The following is a 26,846-nucleotide window of genomic DNA, read 5'->3' on the forward strand; positions in this document are numbered from 1 at the left end:
CCTGTAACAAATAAACACACAACACGAAAACAACAATGACTGATAAACTGAAAATGAATGAGTACGTGAGTCCGGTAATAAAGAAAATGTCCTGAAAGCGGATGACTGAATTAGTGATAGAGTTGTTTGATTCTCCCCAGAAAAAAATGGAACAGCCTCACCGTGAATCCTCGTGTATGTGGTGGATGATTAAGTCCTACCCCGGGGTATCTCGTGGTGAGGTCCTTGAAATAAATCCGGCAGATGGAAAACAAACTGGATGGATAAGCGCAATATGGAAAATAGGTACAGGTTGCTCGTGGTCGTAATGTTGAAACAAAATCTCCTTCTCTCCTCTCTCTTTTTCCTTCTCCTCCTGATGGCTTATATAGTCCTGTGACGGCTGGGATTGATTGATTGAAAACAGGTGTTTTTCCAGGTTGGCGGCTGTGGTCTCCTTCCATCATCCGTCCCCCTTTTTACGGGGACGGCATAAACTGATGCACAAACAGTAAACGGGACAATGAAACGAGACGCACTCAGAACTGACATTTAAACACTATGTGGCCCCGCTACAACTTGTGTAAACTGGATTTTATTTTGTCCCTTATAACACTATTTCATTTTGTGCATGGAATGTTACAGAATATAATTAGCCAACAAACAACAATTGGCTTGAGTTTATTTTTTATTACTGCACTTTCTCTCTCTGAAGCCAAGTTACTACCATCTAAGCTTGTTCAGATGGACTGAAGAAGGCATGCTGCCATCACACTTTGTATACAGTACAATTTCCATCAAGGTTGATTCATTTCAGTTCTAGCAGTTGGGCCAAGTGCATTGACCTTTGCAGTGAGGAGAGGATGCATGAGGGGGAATTACATTTCTGCATTTGTCACCAATCATTTTTACCCACAGGCACAAGTGATGCCATTGACTATTTTCCATCCATCCATTATCCAACCCGCTATATCCTAACTACAGGGTCACGGGGTTCTGCTGGAGCCAATCTCAGCCAACACAGGGCGCAAGGCAGGAAGCAAACCCTGGGCAGGGCGCCAGCCCACTGCAGCATTGACTATTTTGCTAATGTTAAACAGATTAAACTTGAGACTCTAAACTGACTGAACATATTATTAACTAGCCATGCCACTGATTCCTATATATCCTAAGTATGTTTTATCTCCATCAAATCTGCTTGTAAGCCAGGGATTACAGATTTTCAAGGACTTTCTTTGGCCGCTAAAGTGGATTGCACTTCTGGCAGCTGTGACGTCTTTGGGCCGCCAGCCATATTTTTGAAGATTTTTTTTTTTTTTTTTTAAATCAAACTATTGACAAAAGAGGACCTTATGAATGATGTAACTTCCAGATTAAAGTGTGGAAGCTCATGCATTTTCTAATACATTCACATTTAATAGTCACTGTGGCACCTGGTAAAAATTATTAAAGGTATGTCACCTGAACTACTTCTGGAACCAGATTCTCCAATTCAAAGTGTCTTAATGGCACTCTGGAAATGTTTGCTTCATTGTGAGTACCACAAAGAATTTAAAGGAAGACAAAAGAAAACTCCTTGAATGTGTAAGAAGATACTTTGCCTCAGAAGGTACTGAATCGATGTGACAATAACATTTCTAAAAAATGATTATATGTCTATAAATGTGTATATACATTTGTTTTTGTGAATTATTGCCATAAAATAGGCTAGCACAGGGGTGGGCAAATTCATTCCTGGAGGGCCGCAGTGGCTGCAGGTTTTTGTTCCAACCCAATTGCTTAATAAGAAGCCCTTATTGCTCTAGAAACACTTCTGCTTCATTTTAGTTGTCTCCCTCGTTAAGATTATGAACCCTTATTGCTTATTTAAGTCTTAAACAGCTGCATTCTTGGTTTTTAATTGTTCCTTATTAGCAATAAGATGCAAATGACAAAAGAAACCAGCAGTTATCCATTTTGCTTGTTACCCTTTACACCTGTGTGTATTTATCGTGCACTGTTTAGTTTAATTAAATACTTGGAAGGAAAGAGAAGAGAAAAAAGTGAAGGATTGAGAATTACCCGTCAAAGTATTTGGATGATATCCTTAGAATGGAAAAAAAAATCTAGGATATGAGAATGACTTGACATAGCAGAGATAAAGCACTGACAAGCCATGAAATGTAATTATTGGCAAGGATTGTTTTCTAATTAAGCAACTGGGTTGGAACAAAAACCCGCAGCCACTGCGGCCCTCCAGGAATGAATTTGCCCACCCCTGGGCTAGCATAATATTTGGAGGTGGGCTGCTAGCTTGTATATGTCGCTGCCAGGATGGACTCCAGCAAATGTACTTAAAGAACATATGTGCATATCAAAAGTATGAAAATTATTACTTTTAAATACTGTAATTTAAGAATGATTGCTATGATCACTATCATGAAATTCTTAAACCTGCTATGTCAAATTATGGGTTGCAGCAGCACTGGGTACAATGCAGTGCCAGCTGAACTTGGAAACTCTAGTTTACCTGACCTACTTGTCTTTTGGGATGTGGGACAACAGAGGGAGGCCATGCAAGCACGATACAGATTACAACCAGGCATAGGATTGGAACTCAGGATTCTGGATCCAGTGAGTTAGCAGCATTAACTACTGTGTCATATGGCTACCACTATAGATAGATAGATGAAAGGCACTATATAATCAGATAAAGAGATAGATAGATCATATATGATAGATAGATTGAACATAGATAAATAGGTGAAAGGCACTATATGATAGATTGATAGATCAAACAAACTTTATTTCTGGCAAGGTGTCGGTCTTGTAATATGACAGTTTTTCTTAAATCATTTATTCCATCCTTTCCCAGGAAGCTGTTTTGTGTAATGTGGAGGAACTTGTTTGGTTTTCCAACTGTTGATCTTAAGTGTAAAGAAACACAAATGCAGTAGGCCAGGTCTGTAAAATCCAGGAGGCAGATTTGCACTTAAGCGTGTTCGGTTTTTTAAAGTGGATTCTCTTTTTTGAAATATTGAACCATTTTTTGCAGTTACCTTTACCTTCGCTTGCTTGTGCACTTCACTGGTCAACATAGAACATCTTGCCTGGTGTTCCGAGTTCTGCCATTGATATCTTACCCAGAACCTTTTATTGTCAATCATTGTGTCTAAAAAAGGTAATTCATTCTGAATAACGGCTAAAATAATAATAATTCATAATTCATTACATTTATATAGCGCTTTTCTCAGTACTCAAAGCGCTATCCACACAGGGAGGAACTGGGAAGCGAACCCACAAACTTCCACAGTCTCCTTACTGGCCTTACCCCCACGAACCTTAAGTTCAGGGTTTGTAGTAGGCGTAGGCCAGTCTAAAACAAACAACAAGAAGGAGATGGCGTCCGCTTTATGAACAAGACCCCATCGTTCTCCTGAATTGCTTAATTTCATTCCTTAAACAGAAATTAAATGTGAAGTGAGTGAGCCATCAGAAGACCAACTAAGTCAGGTCTTCAAACTCCAAGCAAAATCACTCCAACCAGTTGCTTAATTAGGCACCAAGTCTTGTTGTTAATTAAACCCATTGTTTAATTCGATGGCTTGTGGCTGCTCTTGTTGTGCAATACCAGACATTTTCAAAATTGTTGATTTTTCCTTTAATTTCCTGAGACCTCCACCTTTATTTTCAGATGTTTTATGGAGGTCACAGTTTGCTGATCATGTTTTGGCTCATTTTGTATCTCATTATTGTTTGGTTGCTAATTATGGAAAGACACAATTACTGAGTCTGAGTCTTTAAGAGCAAGTCAATTAAAATTACTGTATATACTCGCATATAAGTCGGGTCTTAAAACCCAAAAAATCGATCATAAAATCAGACCCCCGACTTATACGCCCATTCAAAAATGCGACACTTATTTTTATTTTTTTTACATCTTTTTGCCTCCTCCAACCTCTCATCAGTTTCTCAGACACATCGAATTTTGTTGCAGCAGTGCAGTTACCAATTTCTTTCGCCACTTCAACAATTTTAATTTTAAACCAGCTTCATATTCTTCTGATCGAACGCTCCATTGTAGATAAGGGACACTCTTACGATAAAGGTGTATGAGGGTGTGAGATACAAAAAGCACAAATCAGTGCAAACATCGCTTCAGAATAGTTCAGATATTACCGTGTGGTCACGTAGCCACAATACATAAAAAAAGAAGGCCATGTGCTCGGTGGTTACTCTCTCAGGTGGGCGTTAGCATATCGTAATCTCTTGGACCAATAGCGTCAGTTTTCCACATTTGACTTATACGACCTACATTATAAAATGCCAGAAATTATACAGTAAAAGCAAGCCCCGACTTATCCATGGGAGAACTTATCTGCGAGTATATACGGTAATTCAAAAGATGTTGATTAGCAGCAAAAACAGGTCACTTAATTAACAAAAGGGTTAGAATGAAAACCTGCAGCAAGTGCGGCTCTCCAGGACTGGAGTTTGAGATCCCTGCACTATACAGAAACAACCTGTAAAATAAAGGATAGCTGTGTTTGTATAGATAATTGGCTAATGAAGATCTGCATACTAAAAGACACTACACAGATTGTTGATTAATTCTTCACCTACTGTCTTGAGGATAGATCTAAATAATCTCCTCTTAATTGGTAATTTTTTTTTTTTAATTGTTTTAACAGGACCACTATAGTCTTTTCAAGACCGGAGTTTGTCACTCCTACTTTGGTTCCTGATAAAGTAGTACTGTACTGTATATCAATAGAGCTGTAACACTCATTGTCAGCCACAAGGTGGTAGTGCTGAGCAGATTCTCAGCTCGGGGAGGTTGGCGTCCCCTCAGACTTCTCATTTTCAATGCCGCATGTTCACTGCACTATCATCAATGACTGTTATACACACCAACAATGTTCTTCAATCTATATTTTTTATTCTAATTTATTGTCACAGATTCAATGCGTTTCAGCTGTAATTGTGCAGTGTGCTTTGGGAGTTGGCTCCTCATACTGCCTGCAATGAGAAGCACAGCATTTGGAGGCTGAAACACAAAAAGAGCTTTCACGCCAGTTTTTAATTTAAGATACAGCCACAAACAGAAAGAATCTTTTAATAAAATGAGTGCATAAATTACAGAATGAAATTAAGATTTTCACTACGCCAGGAAGGACAGCAGCAGCATTTGAACAGGCACATTCTGTGATTGTGTGGTGACAGTACAGTGAGCTACTAGTAACTTACTGTGTTTGGAACAGACAAACATTCAGCAGATAAAACGTTACAACTTCAAGAAAAGAGGCAATCACTACGAGACCATCAAAGTCATAAGGAGCTAATGGGGGTGCCAAATCTGCACTAGTAACTGCAGAAATGGATGCAGGTAGAAAAGTGTATTTAGTATGATGCTATAATTGCACTCTACTGTACCCTCCTTGGCTTGACTCCATCATTTTATTTGCTTCAGTCAAATACTTTGGCTGTGCTTGGCATTCAGAGCTGAAGTGTCAGCCAACGTGTCTGCGTGTGTGATGAAACCTAGAAGGACTATGGGTTGGTAACGAAATTTACAGACAGACAGCTGCAATTTCATGGTCAGATAATACCAAACTGGGCCAATTCATGCAGTTCCAAATGACTAAACGCCTCCCATGGACAAATCACAGTGATATCTGAAAAAGAAAAGAGAGGCCAGAAGTCACTCAGAGGAAAATATAGAGCATTTCTTTTAAACGTTAGTTTAAGTCCTGTAAATGTAATAGCATTAATGAAGCAAAGTGGTTACAAAATTCACAGATATGAAAAAGGCAGCTGAGATGATAATACTACATTAATACATGTTATTAATTCTTTAAAGAGATGAAGTCTATCACAATGATCTTCACTTGGTTACTTGCTACCATAACATGTTTAGAACTGAATGAAGTGTGCATTCTCATTTTGTATGGTTCTGGCAAAGTTTCCAAACTTATTTGGTTTCCAAAATATTTATTCTGGTAGCTCGCTGAGCCTGGATGACATCCTAATTCATTTTGGTGTCCTGCAAGTTTCAGCTGAATTGTGAACATTGGTGTCCCATCTATCAGTTTGCACCAGAGAAGAACGTTGGGAGATATTGGTAGACAGGAAGAGTTAAAGAAGCTGAAATTTTCACTTGTTTATGGCCTTGGTGTGAGAATAATGTTTTTACCACGCCAGAGTGTTAACCAATAAGAAGACGCTGGACAAGTGGGACAGATGTAGAGTGCTGGTTAGGGCTGTCAGGATGGAGGTGGCAAGCTGGGCCCATCATAGTCGTCAAGGGTAAAGGTAAAGGAAACCACACTATGGCTAGGAAATGTCTGCTTGCATATGATGATGATGAGGAGGAGAAAGAGAAGTGGATAACTGGCATTGCACTCAACCAGATACCTCTTTTCCCTATAGTCATTCTGATTGCTGTAGACATGTGGTTATGTACATGTAGTATATTTCCATGCAGTACACTCAGATACTGGTTCTTTAATGGCACTTCACTGGGTTCTGTGGTTTCTTTAGAACCATTGCTTGACAAGGAACCATTTTCTTATGTGAAGGCTCCCTGGCATATGAAACTGGTTCTTTGGACTTTGAAAAGGTTCCTACTATGTGGACAAAACAGAAATATTTAATGTATAATAGGCACCCAACAGGATACAAAAGATCAAGAAAACCCGAACTTATGCTGTGTTATTGTATGCAGCAAGAGTCCTTTAAAAATTAGGAACCCTTTGGAATTTCACAAATCTGTTATCTATTCAAGGCTACTTCTGGAACCTGTTAATGGCCTAAATAAAGGAGGGTTATTGCTATTACATTCATGTGGATGGTTCTTTTGGGAACCAAAAATAGTTCCCCTATGACATCGCTCTGAAAACCCACTTGGGCACCTTTATTTTTTAAGGGTGTGGAGATATAGAGATTCCTTGGTTCCTCTATGCAGGAATACTAATGCCAAAAATAAATATGCAAATAAATAACAAATAACAACAGAATGATATTTGAGCATAAATAATTAGATATCTCATGAAATATATATTTTTGCTGCTTACTTTTGTTGCCTTGTTGCCAGCAGCCATACCACCTGCACTTCAGAACAGGTAACCGACCTGAAGCTCAGCATATTAGGATCCAGCCAGTGCTTGGATTTAAGACCATCTAGGAAAAGGCTTGGGCCAACAGGGAGTGCTTACCCTGTGATCCCAATGCAGTGATAGGGACACTGTGCTGCAAAAATGGCACTGTGCTATGGTTGAGAAGTAAAAACGAGGTGCTGATTCTCTGTGGTCATAAAAAAATCCCCTGGCATCTTTTGTAACGGGTAGGTGCGTGGCGATGTCCTGGATAAATGACTTATCATGGAAATTCTGCCCCTGTATTAATCACCTGTCTCTATTGCGCTAACTATCTCTCTCACCCCTTCACCACCTAATAAGTAATGTGTAGTGAGAGTACTATGTGCATAGCAGGTCTGCGGCTTAACAATCAGGGGCCATTTTAATAAATAAATAAATAATTGGCCGGCTCAATCTCCATGGGTGTGCTGTCGTATCATCCTGGTGGATGCTGCACTTTAGATTTGGTTGAAGTAAAGTGATTTGAGTATCTCCATAAATGCTATGTCTTGTTTTACTACTTTGTTGTGATGTAAGATTTTGCATATAACTTGATAAATATTTTGTATGTCTTTATTTGTAATTTAGGCAAAGCAATGTGATTTAGTGTTACATTAGTGAGTGTGTACCCATCCCCCCTTTAGGAATGGGTCTCTTTGAATTTTACGACAGAGTTGGGGGGGGGGGGGGGGGGGGGGGGTGTGCCTTAAACCAGTTTTGCAAGTGTTTCTCTGCTAAAGTCTTTCAACCCCCATAAGAAAGCCATAAAGACATATGGTCTTGGGGGTGGCAGGTTTTAAGATGTTGTATTCCCCCATTGGTCTGAAGTATGGCAGTTTGGAACTGGCCTGGATCAGAAGCTTTTAAGTACCATGATGTCCTATTGGCTGTAGGGGTTGGGCAGAGAATCTATAAATCTGCTTGTTCAACCACATTCTCTCTCTCTTACTAACATGAATTGTATATACATACTAATGTGAATTTCCCCTTGGGATTAATAAAGTATCTATCTATCTATCTATCTATCTATCTATCTATCTATCTATCTATCTATCTATCTATCTATCTATCTATCTATCTATCTATCTATCTATCTATCTATCTATCTATCTATCTATCTATCTATCTATCTATCTATCTATCTGAAAGAAGCATCTCTTACTAACCAACATATGATGAAGAAGTATCTCTCTTACCAAACTGATGAAGACCATCACACCATGAACTGAAAGGACAACACAATGGAGACCAAAGCTTAGCAGCCATATTGGAACAGGCATGCGGCCTGCTCTGAAGAAAGCTGAGCACCAATGATGCCTTAACTAGAGACATTTTAAATAACTAACAAGTCTATGTGCCGCCTGAAACTACACATCAACATTTAATCAGGTTGTATGGTTGCCAATATTCAAATGTACTTTGCATATTGTTATTATTTATGAATATTACCAATAATACATTGTTTTATGTGTAACTTAATTCCTGCTTGTCTTTTTACTACACCTAATTGCCTATAGATATAGAAGGGAAGGTGAGGATATGTTATATACTATAATACCTTATAAACAGTGGAAAGTCTGTGAGATTAGGCATTCTGACAAAGGTTACATATTAATAATACAATAGGGGAAAGTAGAGCAATATATTACTCTACCAAGATAAAACATACTTGTATGCTTTTTTTATTTTCTTCATTTACTGTAGTTGTTCCAGTACCACTGCATGCAACATGAAATATGACTTGAAATAAAAAAAATTGACATTTTCACCCATCAAATTTGAGAGGATGGGCCTCTAGCAAGTACCGCTCTATAACTGGTATATCATCAGTAGACTGCACATAAATCTTTGGCGATCAAGTCCTCCATTTATAGGCAGACACCTAAATGTCGGATTCAGACTCCCAAGAGGATGATGTATTCGGAGTTTCTTGAATTAAAGTGGCGTGGCTGCTTTGTGCAGTAATTCTGGCCAACATTTTCTTGCCCTTCTATCTCTCAGGAAGTACACAGTCACAGCTTTTGAACTCTAATGGTTCATAGAAGTCTGCAAAGTTGTGACTGTGAGCATTCCCTCAACCACGATATTCACCACAGCCCACCTGCTCAACTTCAACGGGTCAGTAGGACAGCTTCCATTTGAAGTTGTATATACATGTCATATTTTTCAGCTCATTTAGAGTATGAATGGAAGAAAGGTAACGATTGACTGTCATTGTCATTAGTGATGAGTACAGATCGGCAGATGCCTGCTTCAGTGCCCTTCATTATTGGCTTAATTGCCCTGTGTGTAAGATGCTTAGACATTCAGGCCTAATTAGGGCCATGCAGAGCTGAGAAAAGAAAAAGAGTCTCAAGAAGGAGGCAGTGGCCATAAGCAGTCTGCCATGTGTCCATGAGAGGGAGCTTAACCTGTGACCCGTGGGACAAATAACATGAAATTACCTGCTCCCTAAATTGAAGATGGGACATTCACTTTCACATTATTTCTCTTAATATTTTACAGAGCAGTACAGTAATACGTTTTTGTCCTATATCCCAAAAATATGAGTGTTAGGTTTACTTTTTCCAAAGTGGATGTTTCTACCACAGCTCTTATTATTTTTAGATATCAGGCTTTCTGTCAGCTTCAAACCACCATTTATTACAAGCCAACTGACTCACACAGTTACATTCTCTATACTGTAGCTCCATTCATCCCTGGCAAATTAAAAACTCTCCACCTCTTTAACAGTTCTTTAGATTCCGCTGCCTCTGCCATGACGAGGGTCGACTTCCGTAATGAAACACCCCTCGAAGATGACCCAAAGTCCGGCTCACTTGTTGACCTCCACCACAGAACAAGACAAGGCCACCATGGAGAAAATCATAATGGAGAGTCGAAGAATGATAGCGCCTAACACAGCATACACTACAAAGATGAGTTGTGGTCATGGGAATCCATTTCTTACAAACATTTAAACATGAACAAGGTGTGTGCAAGCTGATGGCCAACATTTTGACTCTGATGTTCCAAGTGTACAGATTCTTAAAAGTGAGACAGACGAAGAAATGAGACATAACCAAACTAATAAGCCAAAAATGAGACCAATCTTTTGTCAAACCCCAAAAACAAAGCCAAGAAATTACAGTCAAAAGAGTTGCCTAATTCCATAATGCCCTGAGAGAAACAATAACTAGAATTGCATGCAAAGCCTCTGGAGTATTATCCTCAAATTCAGATGATTACAGAAGTAAGAGAGCTCAGTTTTATACACTCACGTCAATAATGTCATGTGTGGCATGTCTTGATCAACCATACTTGGTAACTATACCACCAATATGTCATTGCCCATGAAAAAACAATATACTGTCATGGAACAACGCCAAAATATTTCATTAATTAAAGTTTTTACATTGAAATTTATCACATATTTGAAATATCCACGAGGCATGTACTGAAACAACATACATAAATCCTGAGAAAATTTTAAAACAAAAATTAAATCATAACACTAAGGAGATTCTCAAACTAATGAATTCAGACTGGAAGAAACTGAAGAAGTGTTTCTTAATATATGGAGACACTTGTGAGGTCCTTTGCTCCTTTTCAGTCATTCAAGTCTGCTGAATAACAGCATCTGGCGACGCCACCTCTGCGTGGCATCAAATCTCAGGTTCGGATTTTGTTCCTGTGTCTCTTCTAGCTGGTGGAACGAACTGCCCACCTCCATTCAGAGTGCTGACCCCCTCAATGCGTTTGAAGACTCTCTTGTTTGGTGAACGTCTGCCTAACTGATGTTAGCTGTGGAACTGGAAATTGCTTGTATTTTTAATTTTCTTTGGAGCTTTTAACTTGTGATTATCAATTTTGTAATCTTGTCCTGTCCCCCAGACTGATGTTTGCTCAAATATGTTGACCTCTTTTGTAAGTTACTTTGGATAAAAGCATCTGCTAAGCAAATAAATGTATAACTAGGAAACGTGTAAAAATCACAAACACCAAGAGTCCAAATAACATTTGAAATAACTAGGGGGCTTCGCTTCATTCGCCTGCCTCCGGGTTTGATTTTCCAGATATACAATTTAAAGAGATTGTTATTTTCAAGGGAATTGTTACATATGCATTATTTTCACTTTTACTTTTGTAAAAACAATATTTGGAATTAACTTTTCTTCAAGATCGCTTTGAACTTTGATTCTGTGTTTGGACTTACATCATGACAACGCAACGTATAACTGCCTGTGAGTGAATATCGTTTCTTTCTCTCTAATAAATAAAACGAGTTTCTCGAATGTTTGTCCATTCTCTTTCTTCTTTGCTTTGTCGTTGATGTGTCATCTAGAATGTATACAATTATTGTCCTGATAAAATTCATAAGAGCTGAGAGTGCAGGAAGTGTGTCTGACAAAAGCATTCACACGACTGAGGTTAGATGACTGTGGTCTTGTTTGAAAATAGTTGTAAGTAGGGTGTGACTTGAAAGAATCTCATGTTAAAAGTCTCCGTCTCATGGGTTTTTCATACTGCAACAATGTTTTTGGGACCTTTTATTTGTCACTGGCAACATGAATTAGATGATCTATATGTCTCTGACTTAAAGTTTAAATCCAAACAATATATTCGATCTCTTTTCGCTGTTCCATTATTTCACCGAGTAATAATTTCCGTCTGTTTGCGCTAATGCGATCTTTCCTATCCTTTTTTTGAGACTTTCGAATTTTCGTACTTTCATTATCTCTAACCTGCTGTGAATGTGTACTGCGCCAACATTTTTGAATTCTTTACGACGTTCTATTTTGTCATCTACTCTTTGTCCTTTATTTCCGGCCCTGGGCATGGTTAAATCTCTTTCTTGCAGGACATATAACGCTGCTCACGTTGTGAATGGGGGGGGCTGAACACACGCTAAGGAGATGCGGCCGGATCAGCTGTTGTCTCTCTGCTGCTGCTGGCAAGTTGTGTGTTCTGCTTGTCGCGCTGCGCGTCGATCATTTAAAAGCCTGTACAGCAGCTGTCCTTTTGTCTCGCGTGACGTCAAAATGTCTTCCGAGAAGATCACGTCTTGTCTCCCTCATCTCCCTCCCAAGATGTTTTTTTTTATAATAGAGAGATGGATTGTTGTTTCTCAAACACCAAGACATTCAAGGTCAGGAAGATCAAGGATTCCATTTTCTATGATGGGTGGGTGTAGCCCCACATAACCATTCAATATTACACTGATTTGCTTTGGTGTAGTCAGTCAGGGAAAAGTGGCAAGGAAACCTATCAGCTGTCTCCCATCTACTTCTTGACGATGTCCCTGCTCACACTACAGTATATGGGTTCCAAAGGTTCCTCTGCAAGAGACACTGGTCTCCTCATCTGCCATTTTTAACACAACCACTTGTCCCCCAATCTGTAGGGCTACCTCTGTGGGGTACGTTATGCCAGTGAAAGTACAGATGGGACACACACAAGCAAGTCAAAATGTTTTATCTGTATATCATAGAAAAACTTCACGAACATGCTGAAATATAAAACAACTTGTCGAGTTTTACTAGCATTTCTCAAAACAGGCCAGACTTAAAACATTGTGATTTACATGAATTATTATACAGAAGTTTTAATGTATTTTTATTAAACACATTACCTGTGCCCAGGCCTTCCATTCCAGGAATGTCATCCCCAAATCTGTAAAAGTAAGAATCATGTCAGATGTATTCTAATATTTTACACAGTATACAATAAGCATGCTTTATTTTTAGGAAGTTACAGCTACAATGTAACACTGTGTGTATCATTTGTGTGAGATAGGGTAGCTAAGCAAACAAGCCTGATGGACTGGATGGCCTCCTCTTGTTTGTCAGATTTCTTATGTCTGTCTCCTTTACCACCTAAATTATAAGCTCTACCAATATATGTACCGTATATACTCGCGTTTAAGTTCTCCCACGGATTTTACTGTATAATTTCCGGTATTTTATGTCGGTTGTATAAGTCGAATGCAGAAAACTCCCGCTATTGGTCCTAGAGATTATGATATGCTGATGCCCACCTGAGAGACTAACCACTGAGCACACGACCTTTGTTTTTCTATGTATTGTGCTTACGTGACCACACGGTAATACCCGAACTACCAAACTGTTCCGAAGCGATGTTTGCACTGATTTGTGTTTTTTGTATCTCACACCCTCATACACCTTTAGCGTAAGAACATCCCTTATCTACGATGGAGCGTTCGATTAGAAGAAAATATGAAGCTGGTTTAAAATTAAAAGTCGTTGAAATGGTGAAAGAAATTGGTAACTGTGCTGCTGCAGCAAAATTTGATGTGTCTGAGAAACTATTGAGAGATTGGAGGGGGCAAGAAAGTGTAAAAAAAATTAATTGTAGTATTTTTGAACGGGCGTATAAGACGGGGTCTGATTTAATGATCGATTTTTCGGGTTTCAAGACAGGACTCATACGCGAATATATATATATATATATATATATATATATATATATATATATATATATACTAGCCATGTGCAGCCAACTACGTTGTGCGTGTTAAAGTTGTCTGTGAAAGGCTCCCTGTTTACACGCGGCTGCCAGTCGTGAACTGGGCCCTTCGTCGCACAGCATTATGATTTTTTATAAGGGAAACAAAATTACAAAACAAAACCTTTGGACATTGATTCAATAGGAACGGCCTACTCGGAATCACTGTCCGAATAGTAATTATGTGGTGGTGGAGGAGCATTTCTGCTTCTCTCTGTTCACAGTCCGTCTCGTTTTCATGACGCTGTCGTTTCCTGTCACGATCTCTTCTCAACCTTTCTCCAATCTCGCAGGTTGCTTTGTGGAAATCCAAAGAGTAAGGAAGAACCAATGCTTCTTTCTTGAACTCCAAACGCCGACTGATGGAAAATCACAGAAGTGTGCCCGACTTATATACTCTGACTGCCGACTCCAAAAAGTGGGTGAACATTCGATTTGGACGAAGTGCTGCCAACGACGGTCGATAGAAACACAAAAAACCACAGTCTCGACAACGAAGCAGGTGTCGACGCTAGATCTAAACACAAAGAGTGGTATCGACAGTGTTTGTAAACAAAAGTAACAACCAAGGTGTTGTGTATTCAGCCAGTACAAACATCACGTAGTCTCCTTTAGTTCAATCCTCTTTAATCACCACACTCCAACCTCATCAAATGATCCTCCCCCTCACTTCCTCTCCTCCTCCATCACTACTGCCCTCTACTGAACACAGCAGGAACACCACACAAGGCAGTGAATTCGCGGACAAACAAAGATCAAGATCCAAATGAAGATTATATATAAAGATATATATATTATATATACTGTATATATTTTTTCCTTCTTCTGGTCATTCCAGTTTGCCTCTCATTTGTGCTTATTATAACACTGCAGTTTGCATGTTGGATGTACAAAGCTTACCCAACCCTGGCACTTTGTTAATTACTGTTTACCTAGGAAGAAGCTGAAACAAAGGTGCAATTAGCCATCACATGCAAGTCAGTCATGCCATTCATGAGACAGAAAAGTCTTGAGTTAGCATTAAGTGCCTCCAGACAGGTAGTGTGGAGGTCCAATGACTCACTTCACATTAACATACTCCGTAACCTTGAGCAGGTTGTCCAGTTCACCTGTGCCCTTGTTGTACTGGGGGGTGCACTCTCTATTGTAAACTTTATCTGCAGTGATGAGGTGAAATTAGCAGGAAGACCCCGTGCAGGATTTTCTTTCTTCATTTTGTTAGTTCTGTTATAGTGCCATCTTTGTTGTTATAAAGATTAACCAAAAATTTTAAACTAAACATATTTAAAATATAAAAAAATAATCTTTATTTTTCCAACTTAATTAGACCCAACACAAAACAGTCAGTCAGTCATTACCCAACCCGCTATATCCTAACACAGGGTCACGGGGGTCTGCTGGCAGGAACAAATCCAGAGCAGGGCGCCAGCCCACCACAGCGACACAAAACAGTTGAATCTAAAATGTATGTAAAGCAGGGGTAAGCAACGTCAGTCCTGGAGGGCCTCAGTGGTGGCAGATTTTGTTCCAAACCAGATTCTTAAATGACAGACCAATTATTGCTGATGAAGCATATTTCTGAAGTGCTATTTTAATGCTTCATTTTAGTGGTCTTGCTTGTTAAGGTTCACCACCCTTAATTGCTCATTTCTCTGTTTTTAATGGCTCCTTATTAGCAGTAAGATACAAATGACAAAGGAGCCAGCAGTACTTCACCTGACTTGTTTCCATTTACACCTGTGTGGATACGTCATGCACTATTTGGTTTAATAAAAACACTTAATAGAAAAATGTGACAGACTGAAAATGATCTGTTTTAGGATTCAGATCATTTAGATGATATCCTTAGAAAGGAAATTTAAACTATGATATAAGAACCTACCTTTGCAGACTAAGAAGCCATAAAACTAAATAAGGTCCGAGACTGACAAGGATTGACTTCTAATTAAGCAATTGGGTTGGAATGAAAACCTGCAGCCCTCTAGAACTGATGTTGCCTACTTCTGATGTAAAGGATTTGCATAAAATCAATTAGATTAGTTTCAACAGGCAAGTAAAAACGCTACCCCTGCTACCTGCTTTCACCAGCAAAAAAATAAAAAAAATTGAAAGTAAATACTTTTTAACAAATAAATAAATTTTGTTTGCTTTAAATAATATTTAATGATGTGTTTGTCACACATTCTGTTAGACCTGTTCTGCTTCCCCAGCTGTAACTGTTTTATTGTGTAAGCCTATCGGAAATTTGACATGGACAGGGAATTTATAAGCTTATATTTTAAATTGGGTCCTTCTCATAAAGGCACCAAGACGCTAAATGCTTTCCACTGGAACATTTGTTGACCTCAAAAGATCTATAAAATCATCTACCTCCATCGTTAATGTAGTAGGACTCTGCATCACGACTCCTCGCTTCTGGGGTTGACAGAATGTGGCCCTGAATCAAATACATTTCTGTTGTTATTTTGCCGTGGCACGCGATACTCGGATCTTCTCGTGCGCATGAGAAATAAGATTTTTTTTTTCGCCGATGACCTGACCAAAACCTGATGTCCCTTTAGGGCTCCGTACATTGCTGATGCAATCATAAGCTGTATTTCGTTATTTGTCTGTACTGCTGGTTTATCTGCTAACAGCACCCAGTGCTAAATGTGTTCTTGTGATCTGACATAATGCACATGTTTAATTAGCCCTGAGGTCTTTACTCATCTTTTTGGATGGCTAGCAGTGACTTCAGGTTTTCATTCCAACGAGTTTCCTAATTAAAAGACAATCCTTGCTGGTAGTGAGACTTGGTATTTAACTTTTGGGGAAAGATTAATAGAGGTGAGCATTTTTAAATTAAGCAAAAGATTAAGATTTAAAGATAAAGGTAAAAGAAGGTCAACATTTAAAGAAATGGGAAAAAAATTAACACATTTCTGAATTTTGTTTACATGTAGATATACTAGCACACATTTCTGAATGAAAAATAAGACAGGAAAAGGTCTAATTAAACAATTAGATCATTTACACGCAAGACTGAACCATTAATATGTGACACAGATTGAAACGAAAACCCGCAGCTACAGTGGTACTCCAGGACTGGACTTACGAAGCCCTGGTTTATGGCGCTCCTGTCCAATCAAGTACGTATTCAAAACTGACAAGTGAAATAAAATATCTACATCGATTTGAGAACAGGATGCATACCGAAAATTTAAACATTAAACAATTGGGACTAACTGAAACAGATGTTCTTATAAAACCCAAATTGAGTGACTGCGGCAAAGCGTTAAACTTTATTTAAGGACATTCTACCAATATGAGGAAATCTATCTATCTCTGCGAAATGACTGCGGCGGATGTACCGAAAGGACTTCAATTCCCAGCAGCAAGTAAGAGTGCGCAGGGGTCGATGGGAGTACGCGCGCGGTTTAAAGGGAGTTAGCGCTCAGCACTGTGGAGACGAAGACTACTAGAAGGGCTTTGTGATAGTTGTTTACATGTAATACTTAGGTGTGTATGCGGATGAATTCAGTGATTGATACCTGTACGATACAAGGTTGCATGGCTTTCGTGGAGAGTGCGTGTTGCTGTGTGATGCGATTCGTTTACTTAAGACGTGTCATGCCATTTTCTAACACGCTGGAGCATATCCAAGATAGCATAGGGCGATAGTTTAACATATGTAAATCCTAAATAATAATTTTCCCCATAACTGATTCAATATCTTACCAGTATCAAGCCGATACTGCTTCAAATGCCCCAATTTTCGTTATAATAAGAAAAATATTCATCCACAGATTGTACTATTAGACTGACTAACTCGATGCCCCCCACTTATTCACTGGAAAAGCGTATTTCGAATGTGACACTGTATTTTCATACAGGCGCCTTCAAGTAGACAAAGGATTTATTGCACAGTACACCGTTTTGCACTTTCAAAATGCTCAGTTCAGCAAATTGCAAGAAAAATTGGCGTATTACTAATTCCGTTATTAATGCAAATCCTTCCATCCGTACCTCACAGGTTGTTGCCGGCAATGTGTATTGTATGGAATGAAGTTCTCATTACTCGATGTGGCGATTATCACAACAGACAAAGGTCATTGGCACTAACGGGTGACAGTGCGCGGAACTTTATATCAGTGCCACCGGAGTCCATTTTCAGCATAGGCTTTAGATTGGTCAGTTATGTTCTTTTATTATCAAATAATGTTATTAAAGAACAAAATAACTTAGACCTTAATACTTACGATTCTTTTATTACTTTAATTACAATTTAATTTGATATTAATTACATTAATACACACTATCACACTAAGTAATCACACTAAGACCGGGCTGTTTTTTCGTCTATAATTAATTAGTGCGTGTACTCGGCATGAATGACCAGCACTGCGCAAAAATAAAAAAGAAAGAAAATATTTCTGCTTATAAATTAAACAAGTCACAATTTTTATTTTTATTTTTTTAGTTCAGGAAAACAATGAGGGTGGCTCAATGGGTAGCGCTGCTGCCTCGCAGTTGGGAGACCTGGGGACCTGGGTTCGCTTTCCGGGTCCTCCCTGCGTGGAGTTTGCATGTTCTCCCCGTGTCTGCGTGGGTTTCCTCAGGGCGCTCCGGTTTCCTCCCACAAAGACATGCAAGTTAGGTGGATTGGTGATTCTAAATTGGCCGTAGTGTGTGCTTGGTATGTGGGTGTGTTTGTGTGTGTCCTGCGGTGGGTTGGCACCCTGCCCAGGATTGGTTCCTGCCTTGTTGGCTGGGATTGGCTCCAGCAGACCCCCGTGACCCTGTGTTCGGATTCAGCGGGTTGGAAAATGGATGGATGGATGGAAAACAATGAGATACATTAGGCAGTTCGCTTTCCTTTAGGAGTATGGTACTTGACAAGTTCTCCTTGATTCACCCCTTGATAGCCCCCTCTCGAACCTCTTAAGACTGATTTTATCATAGACATAGAATTACTAGACGCCCCATGGCCAGCAGCATTGTACGTCAACGTCGCCGCCATATTGCGAGTGGCACTGCTGTGGAGTGAAGCAATGGATGAAGATGCCTCACGCTTGTGCTGCTTATTTGGCCATTATAAAATCCCATTTTATAATCTTAACTTTAGCTACGCCAGGCTAAACTAGAAAAGCTATGCATTTATGTGCTCAAGTGAGCCTCCAAACAACGTTGTGGCTAAACGTATTTAGTCACTAACTATGTAGATTGTTGTTAGCTGTTAACATTTCTCAAACTTTGAAAGTTTCCCAAAGAAATCCACCTCAGGAAGCAGTGGGAGGTAGCCCTTAGACGGGAATTTGAGAAAGCTGTCCTGTGATGTGTGCCATGCTAGTTTGCTCACATTAAAAAAACAAAGGAGGTTTGATGATTCCTTCTAAGGGTACAGTCAAGGTGGTCAAAGTAGCTGAGCGTGTTATCCAACATTCGACATTAGGGCAAGCTGTCCGTGTATCTTTGATCAATCAGTTTGTTCGGGCTGAGATTGGTTCAGATGATGTGTTTTTTCTCAAGGAGAACATTGAGGAAACACAGTTTGAAATTGACAACCATCATTTCTGTCTTCCACAAACTAAGGCTGCACCATATTGCCAGACTGAATACTCTCAAATTACAGAGTGGAAAAAGCTATGTAAGACAGTTGTGTTTCATGGATTTTAGATCCTATCCTGTATATATTTAAGTAACCACATTGTGTGTGTGTGTGTGTGTGTGTGCGCGCGAGAGAGAGAGAGACTGAGAGAGGAATGAGTGAAATCCATCCCTCCATTCATTTTCCAACCCGCTGAATCCGAACACAGGGTCACGGGGGTCTGCAGGAACCAATCCCAGGCAGGGTGCCAACCCACCGCAGGACACACACAAACACACCCACACACCAAGCACATACTAGGGCCAATTTAGGATCGCCAATCCACCTAACCTGCATGTCTTTGGACTGTGGGAGGAAACCGGAGCGCCCGGAGGAAATCCATGTGGACACGGGGAGAACATGCAAACTACACGCAGGGAGGACCCGGGAAGTGAACCCAGGTCCCCAGGTCTCCCAACTGCAAGGCAGCAGCGCTACCCACTGCGCCACCGTGCCGCCCATGAGTGAAATGTTTTCAGAAATTATTAAGGCAATTTGTATACAATAAAATTGTTTATTTTTATCATTGAGTGTATCATTTCACTGTTAAAAGAAAGACGAACAAAGATAACTGTCAGTAACCGTGCAAAGTTCACAATTGGTGTGCCAGTTTGAAAAGATAAGTTTTGAGGGTACTTTTAAAATGTGTTATTGAATCGAGCTGACGGATATGAGAGGCAAGAGAATTCATGAGCTGAGGAGCACCATGAGAGACGCTCGAGCTCCCATAGAACCGAATCTGATGTGCGGTACAGAAAGTCGAGCTGCAGAGGAGGATCTGAGTGAGCGAGAGGAGTGCAAGTCTGTAGGAGATCAGTGAGGTTGTGGAGAGTTTTAAATGTTAAGAGCAGTATTTTGTATTGTATTCTGTAATTAAAAGAGAGCCAGTGAAGTTGAGAGAGAATAGGTGTAATATGTTCAGTGGATTTAGAACAGCAGGTTATTATCCTGGCAGCAGAATTTTGAAGAAGTTGTAAGCAATGGATAAGTTTTGTGGAATGCCAGATAGAATAGCATTACGTGAGGTGACTAGAGCATTAACCAATACTTCAGTACTGTGTTGCGTAAGAACAGGACAAAGTCTAGAAATGTTTCGGAGATGAAAGAAGACAGTCCGAGAAATGTTACTTATATGGGAGGAATTATTTAATAATTATTATTATTTAATAATTGCCATTATTAGTGTATAAATGGATATAAATAATTGCATTTAAATGATTCGCCAAAATCTGTTGTATGTAAACGATACTGTTTTAAACGTTATTGTTTTTTCATCAGAAAACCCGGTTTCCACGTTTACCTGTATTAGTTTAAATGCCACTTTTCCCACTGGTAATATGGCGTACGCGCTGACGTATCGTGTCGACTGGGCAACACAGTGAATGCGGCGTCTATCTATATATGTCTATGGATTTTATGCTCTCTAGGTATGAAAAGGCTCGGTCAGTGTTGGATTATTAATCGGGCAGTTAAACAGGCAGACCAGGCAGCAAGGGACCTGCTGGGTTGTTGCAGGAAAGTTCGGGGCCGTTAAGTCAACTCAGGAGTTGTAGGAGTGACTTTATGTAACACCTGTTATTTCCAATAAATTTGAAATATATTCACAACTGAGAAACTATTCCGACCGGTTATTGGAACATTTACAGTCAGGACATTGTTAATACCTTTTTATGTATCCAGTACTGTGATGATTTCTCCCCACCGCTCCGTTGGGGTTTACAGAACGTCAAAACTGACTTTACACACGAAACTCCATTTGCTTTTGTGTTTTTTTGACCAAAGAGACTTTGTCCTTGAGTGCTGTGCGATTTACAGCTGCAGTGTCTCAGAAAGGAGAGCGCGTCAAGATGAGTAATGCAGGATACTTGGGTTTGGGGGGGGTGAGGGGTTTAGGGGGGGGGTGAGGGTGCAAATCAAAAAATCACCTTTTTTGATTAAAAAATAAAATCTATCAAAGTATGTGCTATGACTTAAACACTAACTGCATGTCTACTTTTATGAGTACCTCTAACTCTAAAAGTATGTACGGTACATAATTATAATATTCTGATTTGAATTCCCTTTGGATAGAGACTTCATTTAAATAAATTAGCATAAACATGTCCTCTCTCTCTCTCTCTCTCTCTCTCTCTCTCTCTCTCTCTCTCTCTCTCTCTCTCTCTCTCTCTCTCTCTCCTTCTTGTCTTATTCCAGACTCTTTAAATAATCCTATTTCAGTCTTGACCATAGATTTGCTTCTATTTGTGTTTGACACATTTAGGTTTTACTCCACATACTCATTATGCAATGTGAAACATTTTTAATGATCTGAATAACATATATAACAACTACAAAACACTAAAGAAACCATCCATTCTTACCCTTTGACTCCTTTCTTTGGGGGTTTGCTTTTGAACTGCCGTGTCTGCCTCTGCTTAAATTTAGGTGGTCCTTTCCTTGGAGTCGCAGGGCCGCCAGTCACGTTAGTTGGGACATTTACAGCTCCTCCAGAAATGTTCATTTCTCAGATAGACCTGGACAAGTGTTTTGCTGCAGAATGGGGGAAAAGTACTGTCTTTAAGAAATTGATTACTAAGAGAGTCTTTATTTGTAACCATGTCTTCCATCCATCCATTCCGCTGAATCCGAACACAGGGTCACGGGGGTCTGCTGGAGCCAATCCCAGCCAACACAGGGCACAAGGCAGGGTGCCAACCCTCCGCAGGACACACACAAACACCAAGCACACACTAGAATTGCCAATCCACCTAACCTGCATGTCTTTGGACTGTGGGAGGAAACCCACGCAGACACGGGGAGAACATGCAAACTCCACGCAGGGAGGACCTGGGAAGCGAACCCGGGTCTCTTTACTGCGAGGCAGCAGCGCTACCACTGTGCCACCGTAACTGTGTCTTACATTATACAATCATTTTTGAAAATAATATTCATTTAATGTGGGGTCTTTGATTGTGAGATCTTTGCCTGAAATAAGGTATAAGCCAATTAAGAGCAGTAATGCAAAGCCAAAGAAAAAAAAAAATTTCATACATATGGGGTACGTGGAGTGAAGACAGAACAATAAAATTTAATTTCCTGTGTAAACAAAATTTACTATAAAAACCGAGGAAATCAAAAAAACTATCTATCAGTCGATTATATATCTAAAGAATCATTTACATGAAGTTGTATACCTTACAAATAAAATATAAATAAATCTACAGAATTTGGGGAAATACCAAAACTCAAATGAAAAAAAAAAGATATTTTATAGATTTAAAAAAAGTACTTCTGATCTGTTTGTATGGGTGGGTTACTCAGGTTCGGAATTCTTCTGCAGTTCTAAGATGTGCTGTTATGTTAATTGGCATTTCTAAAATGGCCGCATTTATGTAGGTGCTGGTTTGTGAGTTGCTGAGTCCTACGATGGTCTAGTGTCCGACTGAAGATGGGCTTCATTCCTGCACCAATGGCTGCTAAGATACCTGCAACTCAGTTAGAATAATGGGATTCAGAAAAAGTGTGAACAGAGGCAGAGATTAATTTTTAAGGTAATTTATTGCCTTGCTGAATCACTGTTGTATCACAGCCCAGCATTCTAGAAAGACAATTCCAACTCTTACTGTAAGGATACATGAAATATCACTTTGTAAAAAATTATTGCTTGTTTCATCCTTTTTATTAAAAATGAACCTGTTCTGATATATTTAAGAGTGAATGACCATTAGAGTTAAATAATTCTTGTTTAATGTACTAATGTAAACTTAAATATGGGACAGTTGATCTTTTCTGTCTATCTAAAGCTTGTTAGAGACAGTCATACAAATGTCTGTCTTATAAAAAACTTGAAGCAGACATGTCTCTTTAAACATATTCTAAATGATAAAATGATCAGTTCTTAATACCTTGCTAGAGATAAAAATATGAGTCTGTGTTGTTGATGGCTCGTTGAACTATGACTGTTAAAGGCTTTTTGGAGTTCTATCTTTATGCACTTTATGCACACTTTATTGTGTTCTAGATTTAATTTTATGCGGGATACATTTACCATGGTTGCCCATCAATTAACACTCAGTAATTCATAATGACAAAGTGAAAAGGTTTACAAATTTATCATAAATCTAAAACTGAACTCTCTGTTATGAAGCACATGATATTCCTGTAAACACACATCTATATGAATATACAGGTATTATCTATCTATTATATAGTGTCATTCCTACCCTATCTATCTATCTATCTATCTATCTATCTATCTATCTATCTATCTATCTATCTATCTATCTATCTATCTATCTATCTATCTATCTATCTATCTATCTATCTATCTATCTATCATAATAAGCAACCTTCACACCTATTGATATATCTAATACAGAGCCTTATACTTTTGTATCCAGGGCACCTCTCAAAGTCTGTAAGTTCAAACTGCTTCTCAAAGTCAAATAAAAGCTGGACTCTTCCTACTGCAGATCTGCTCATTTCCAGTCTAGTTGAACTGGGGTGATCATACTCATTTGTTCCAACTAATTTCAAAATTTATTGTCAATCTTGCCATTAATTGACCCTTCTTTCACTCAGGTGTCTTACTCTAACTCTCTGCTGACCCATAATTAATGGAAAATGTACTTCTACCGTTACTTTTATACCGCACAGGTGTTTCATAATTTTCTGCTTTTGTTTAAATCACATGCTTGCTAACAATTTTAATTTTAATTGTAAGTTCTATCTATCTATCTATCTATCTATCTATCTATCTATCTATCTATCTATCTATCTATCTATCTATCTATCTATCTATCTATCTATCTATCTATCATAAGTTATCGCAGGTTGCCATACCTATCACACAGTCACATTTAAAGTGATTTGTACAAGTGGTTCAGTACTTACTAGCCTTGTGAATCCACTCAGCAAGAATTGTGCCTTATGTGGAAAGCTCTCTGATTGTGAATCCCTTTCAATTCCTTAAAGCTGTGAAATCCCTTTTTGCATCCCTGAAGTGGCAGAGCTTCATATATAGTCTTGTAGTGCGGCAGCTGACGTCACCATTGCGCAGTTATTCTATCAGATTGACCCTGACGTAGGCAGCTTAACATCGTCTAAGTTGTATTCTGGCTGTGACCTGACCCTTTTCTGTTGCAGCTGCTCTCTGAATCTTAGTCGTCTCATTTATGTTTTTCCCCCCTCATCTCATGCAAAGTTTAATTTCAAGGCTTTTAAAACATAGTGGACTTGTCATGGGAGCACCTAATTTTTCTAATATTGACAGGTGTGTGTAATGCCTGTAATACAACACACAATTGTGCTACTACTGCAGTGAGCTCATTTCTTATTCATAATCCTTTTAAAATTTATCAATAGCCACTTTTAAATTGTTCCTTGTGTGATCTAGCAGGATCTCAGATTGAATAATTTGTATCGAAAATGTTTAATTTGTTATACTCAGCTGGATGAGAAGATCCTTTCATGTTTACTGTCATCACGTCACTTTTTATTATAAATTACACTAGTGGAGTTTTTCAGCATTTTTGCTCCAGATTATATTATCTAGTTAATAAATCAGTAGTTTGTTGTGATGCGCAGCAAACAGATGGCATACCTTCCTTTTGTCCTCTTACTTAACGTTATCGGGAGTGAAACATATAAAACTGAGCTGAAGATTTTGTACAAATGGTTGAATACACTTTTTAGAAGATTGCGTCTGTTTATGAAAGTCGAATGTCAGCTGTCTGTGGTATTTGCTGGCACCCTTTTTAATCTGCAACAAAATTTGGTCCCAGAAGGGCACTTTAAGTAAACATTTATGTTTTCCTTGTTTGGCGGATGCCTTTATCCAAGGTGACTTAACAACATTTGAGATACATCGTGTTACATTTCTTTTTGTTTTTTTCTAAACGGAGTACAAGCAGGTGAAGTGACTTGCTCGCGGTCACACAGTGTCAGTAGCTGCATCTGAACCCACAGTGTCAGGGTCTGAAGTCTAAAGCCTTAGCTACTACACCATAAGGACCAAAGGTCTATTGTGGACGTCTTCACCAGGAATCGTGTGCTTCCTAGTCGAGAGTAGGGTTGGTAATGACGAAGGACCTTCAGTGACTTCTTCTCTTAAATAGGTCTCGTGACTGAAAGGCCAGTGTCACAGTGCCAGAAGTAGTGTTATTGTTTGTCCTGAAAATCGTTATCCGGTCTGAGAGAAAAAAATGGGGGTTTAGTTAAGGATGGTGTAACAGTCTTATGCTTCCTTATACCTTCCATTTCAGAGTCAGGTAGCCACTCCTGCGACTTGCATGCATGACGACTGCTGCGGTAAACAAAAGCTGGTTAAAGGGATCACGAGAAAGATATGAAAGACGTCAAGACCAATATGCTAAATAGAAATCAAAGTCAAAAAGAGGTTCCCACAAACACAAAGTTTGCTAAGTTTTTAATTGTCTTGGATTACCTACAGTCTCGACTAGAGACAGGACCTTATTGGTGACCTTTTAATCTTGTGACAAAAGTGACATCACATGCTGCCAATATCTGGCTCAACAAAACCTCACAAAATGGTGGCACCTGTAACAACACAAAATGTTGTCAGAAATGAACAAAATAATTTTAATAACTTTAAAATAATACTGTAAATAGAAACAAAATTAGATTCTCCATTATTGAAAATCCAAAGTGAGCCCACAAAGCCCATAAAACATAACAGAAGAAATAAATCTCTAAGTGTCATAGAATAGCTGGTTCATAAAATTAAAATTGGATTGATTGTTGTCCTGCAAGAAGTTATTTTGAGTCTCACATCTTATTATTAAAAATATTACCTAAACTAAAGTTTCTTATTACACTTTCTGCCAGTCCTAGTAAAGTAAAAGGCTTAAGGCTGTTTGTAGGCACTAATAAAATGCAAAGATGGAGGAAAACATTTCCACCATTCCTCATCTCCAGTGTCAGTGATCAGTAAACGTTAACACGAATTGGACGTTTTGTTTATATTTTATTTAAGACTTTATAGCCTTGGAAACTGGATGGCTGGCAGTCACTGAGTGAGTAGTGATTTAGTGATTTCCAGAAAATTCTACTGGAGAATGTCAGGTCATCAGTTTGTGAGCTGTAGCTTAGCAGAATGTGGGTCATGCAGAATGACATCAGACCTAAATACTCACATAAATCTACAAAAGAGTGGCTGAAGCAGAAGATGTTTAATGTTGTAGAGCAGCTGAGGCAGACTCTCAACCTTGACCTGACTGGGATGCTGCAGTAGAACTCGTAGTGAGCAGTTCTTGTAAATTAACCAAAAATATCAGCGAGTTCAAGCTAAAGTGCTGGATTCATTGAAAGGTATAGGAAACAGTGGTGCTGCTGATTAAGGTGCTGATATTAAAGGTGTTAGGAAATGAAAAGGATGAAGGAAAACATACGACTTCATTATCCATTAGAGTCCAAAAGCCAATCTGATACATTGTTCCAAAATTGACCGTCTTTCTTGGACAAAGTGTATTTAAAAAAGACCATGATGAAGGAGAATTTCATGTGTCTGATTCTCATTATTGTTAGAATTTGATGAAGATCATGGTACATCCATCCATCCATCCATTTTCCAACCCGCTGAATCCGAACACAGGGTCACGGGGGTCTGCTGGAGCCAATCCCAG

The 26,846-nt window shown here is 39.0% G+C and overlaps 1 protein-coding gene across 1 annotated transcript; it reads right to left on the bottom strand.

Moving 5' to 3' along the window:
- Positions 1-5,058: 5,058 nt before the first annotated feature.
- Positions 5,059-24,201, bottom strand: LOC114660094 (retinal cone rhodopsin-sensitive cGMP 3',5'-cyclic phosphodiesterase subunit gamma). The gene is made up of 4 exons (XM_028812597.2): positions 24,097-24,201; positions 21,585-21,753; positions 12,706-12,746; positions 5,059-5,633 (listed from the first exon to the last, which is right to left on the bottom strand). The coding sequence occupies exons 2-4, from the start codon at positions 21,722-21,724 to the stop codon at positions 5,557-5,559; spliced, it is 258 nt and encodes an 85-aa protein (XP_028668430.1). The 5' UTR covers positions 21,725-21,753; positions 24,097-24,201; the 3' UTR covers positions 5,059-5,556.
- Positions 24,202-26,846: the final 2,645 nt, after the last annotated feature.

The sequence above is a fragment of the Erpetoichthys calabaricus genome, chromosome 11 (assembly GCF_900747795.2).
Source record: "Erpetoichthys calabaricus chromosome 11, fErpCal1.3, whole genome shotgun sequence".
NCBI classification, from domain to species: Eukaryota; Metazoa; Chordata; class Cladistia; order Polypteriformes; family Polypteridae; genus Erpetoichthys; species Erpetoichthys calabaricus.

Excerpts from the sequence above, each read along its gene's own strand:
- LOC114660094 (XM_028812597.2), bottom strand. The coding sequence starts at position 21,724 with ATGAACATTTCTGGAGGAGCTGTAAATGTCCCAACTAACGTGACTGGC. Across the intron at positions 12,747-21,584 it reads CCAAAGAAAGGAGTCAAAGG|ATTTGGGGATGACATTCCTG; the intron begins GTAAGAATGGAT and ends TTACTTTTACAG. Across the intron at positions 5,634-12,705 it reads AATGGAAGGCCTGGGCACAG|ATATCACTGTGATTTGTCCA; the intron begins GTAATGTGTTTA and ends TTTCTTTTTCAG.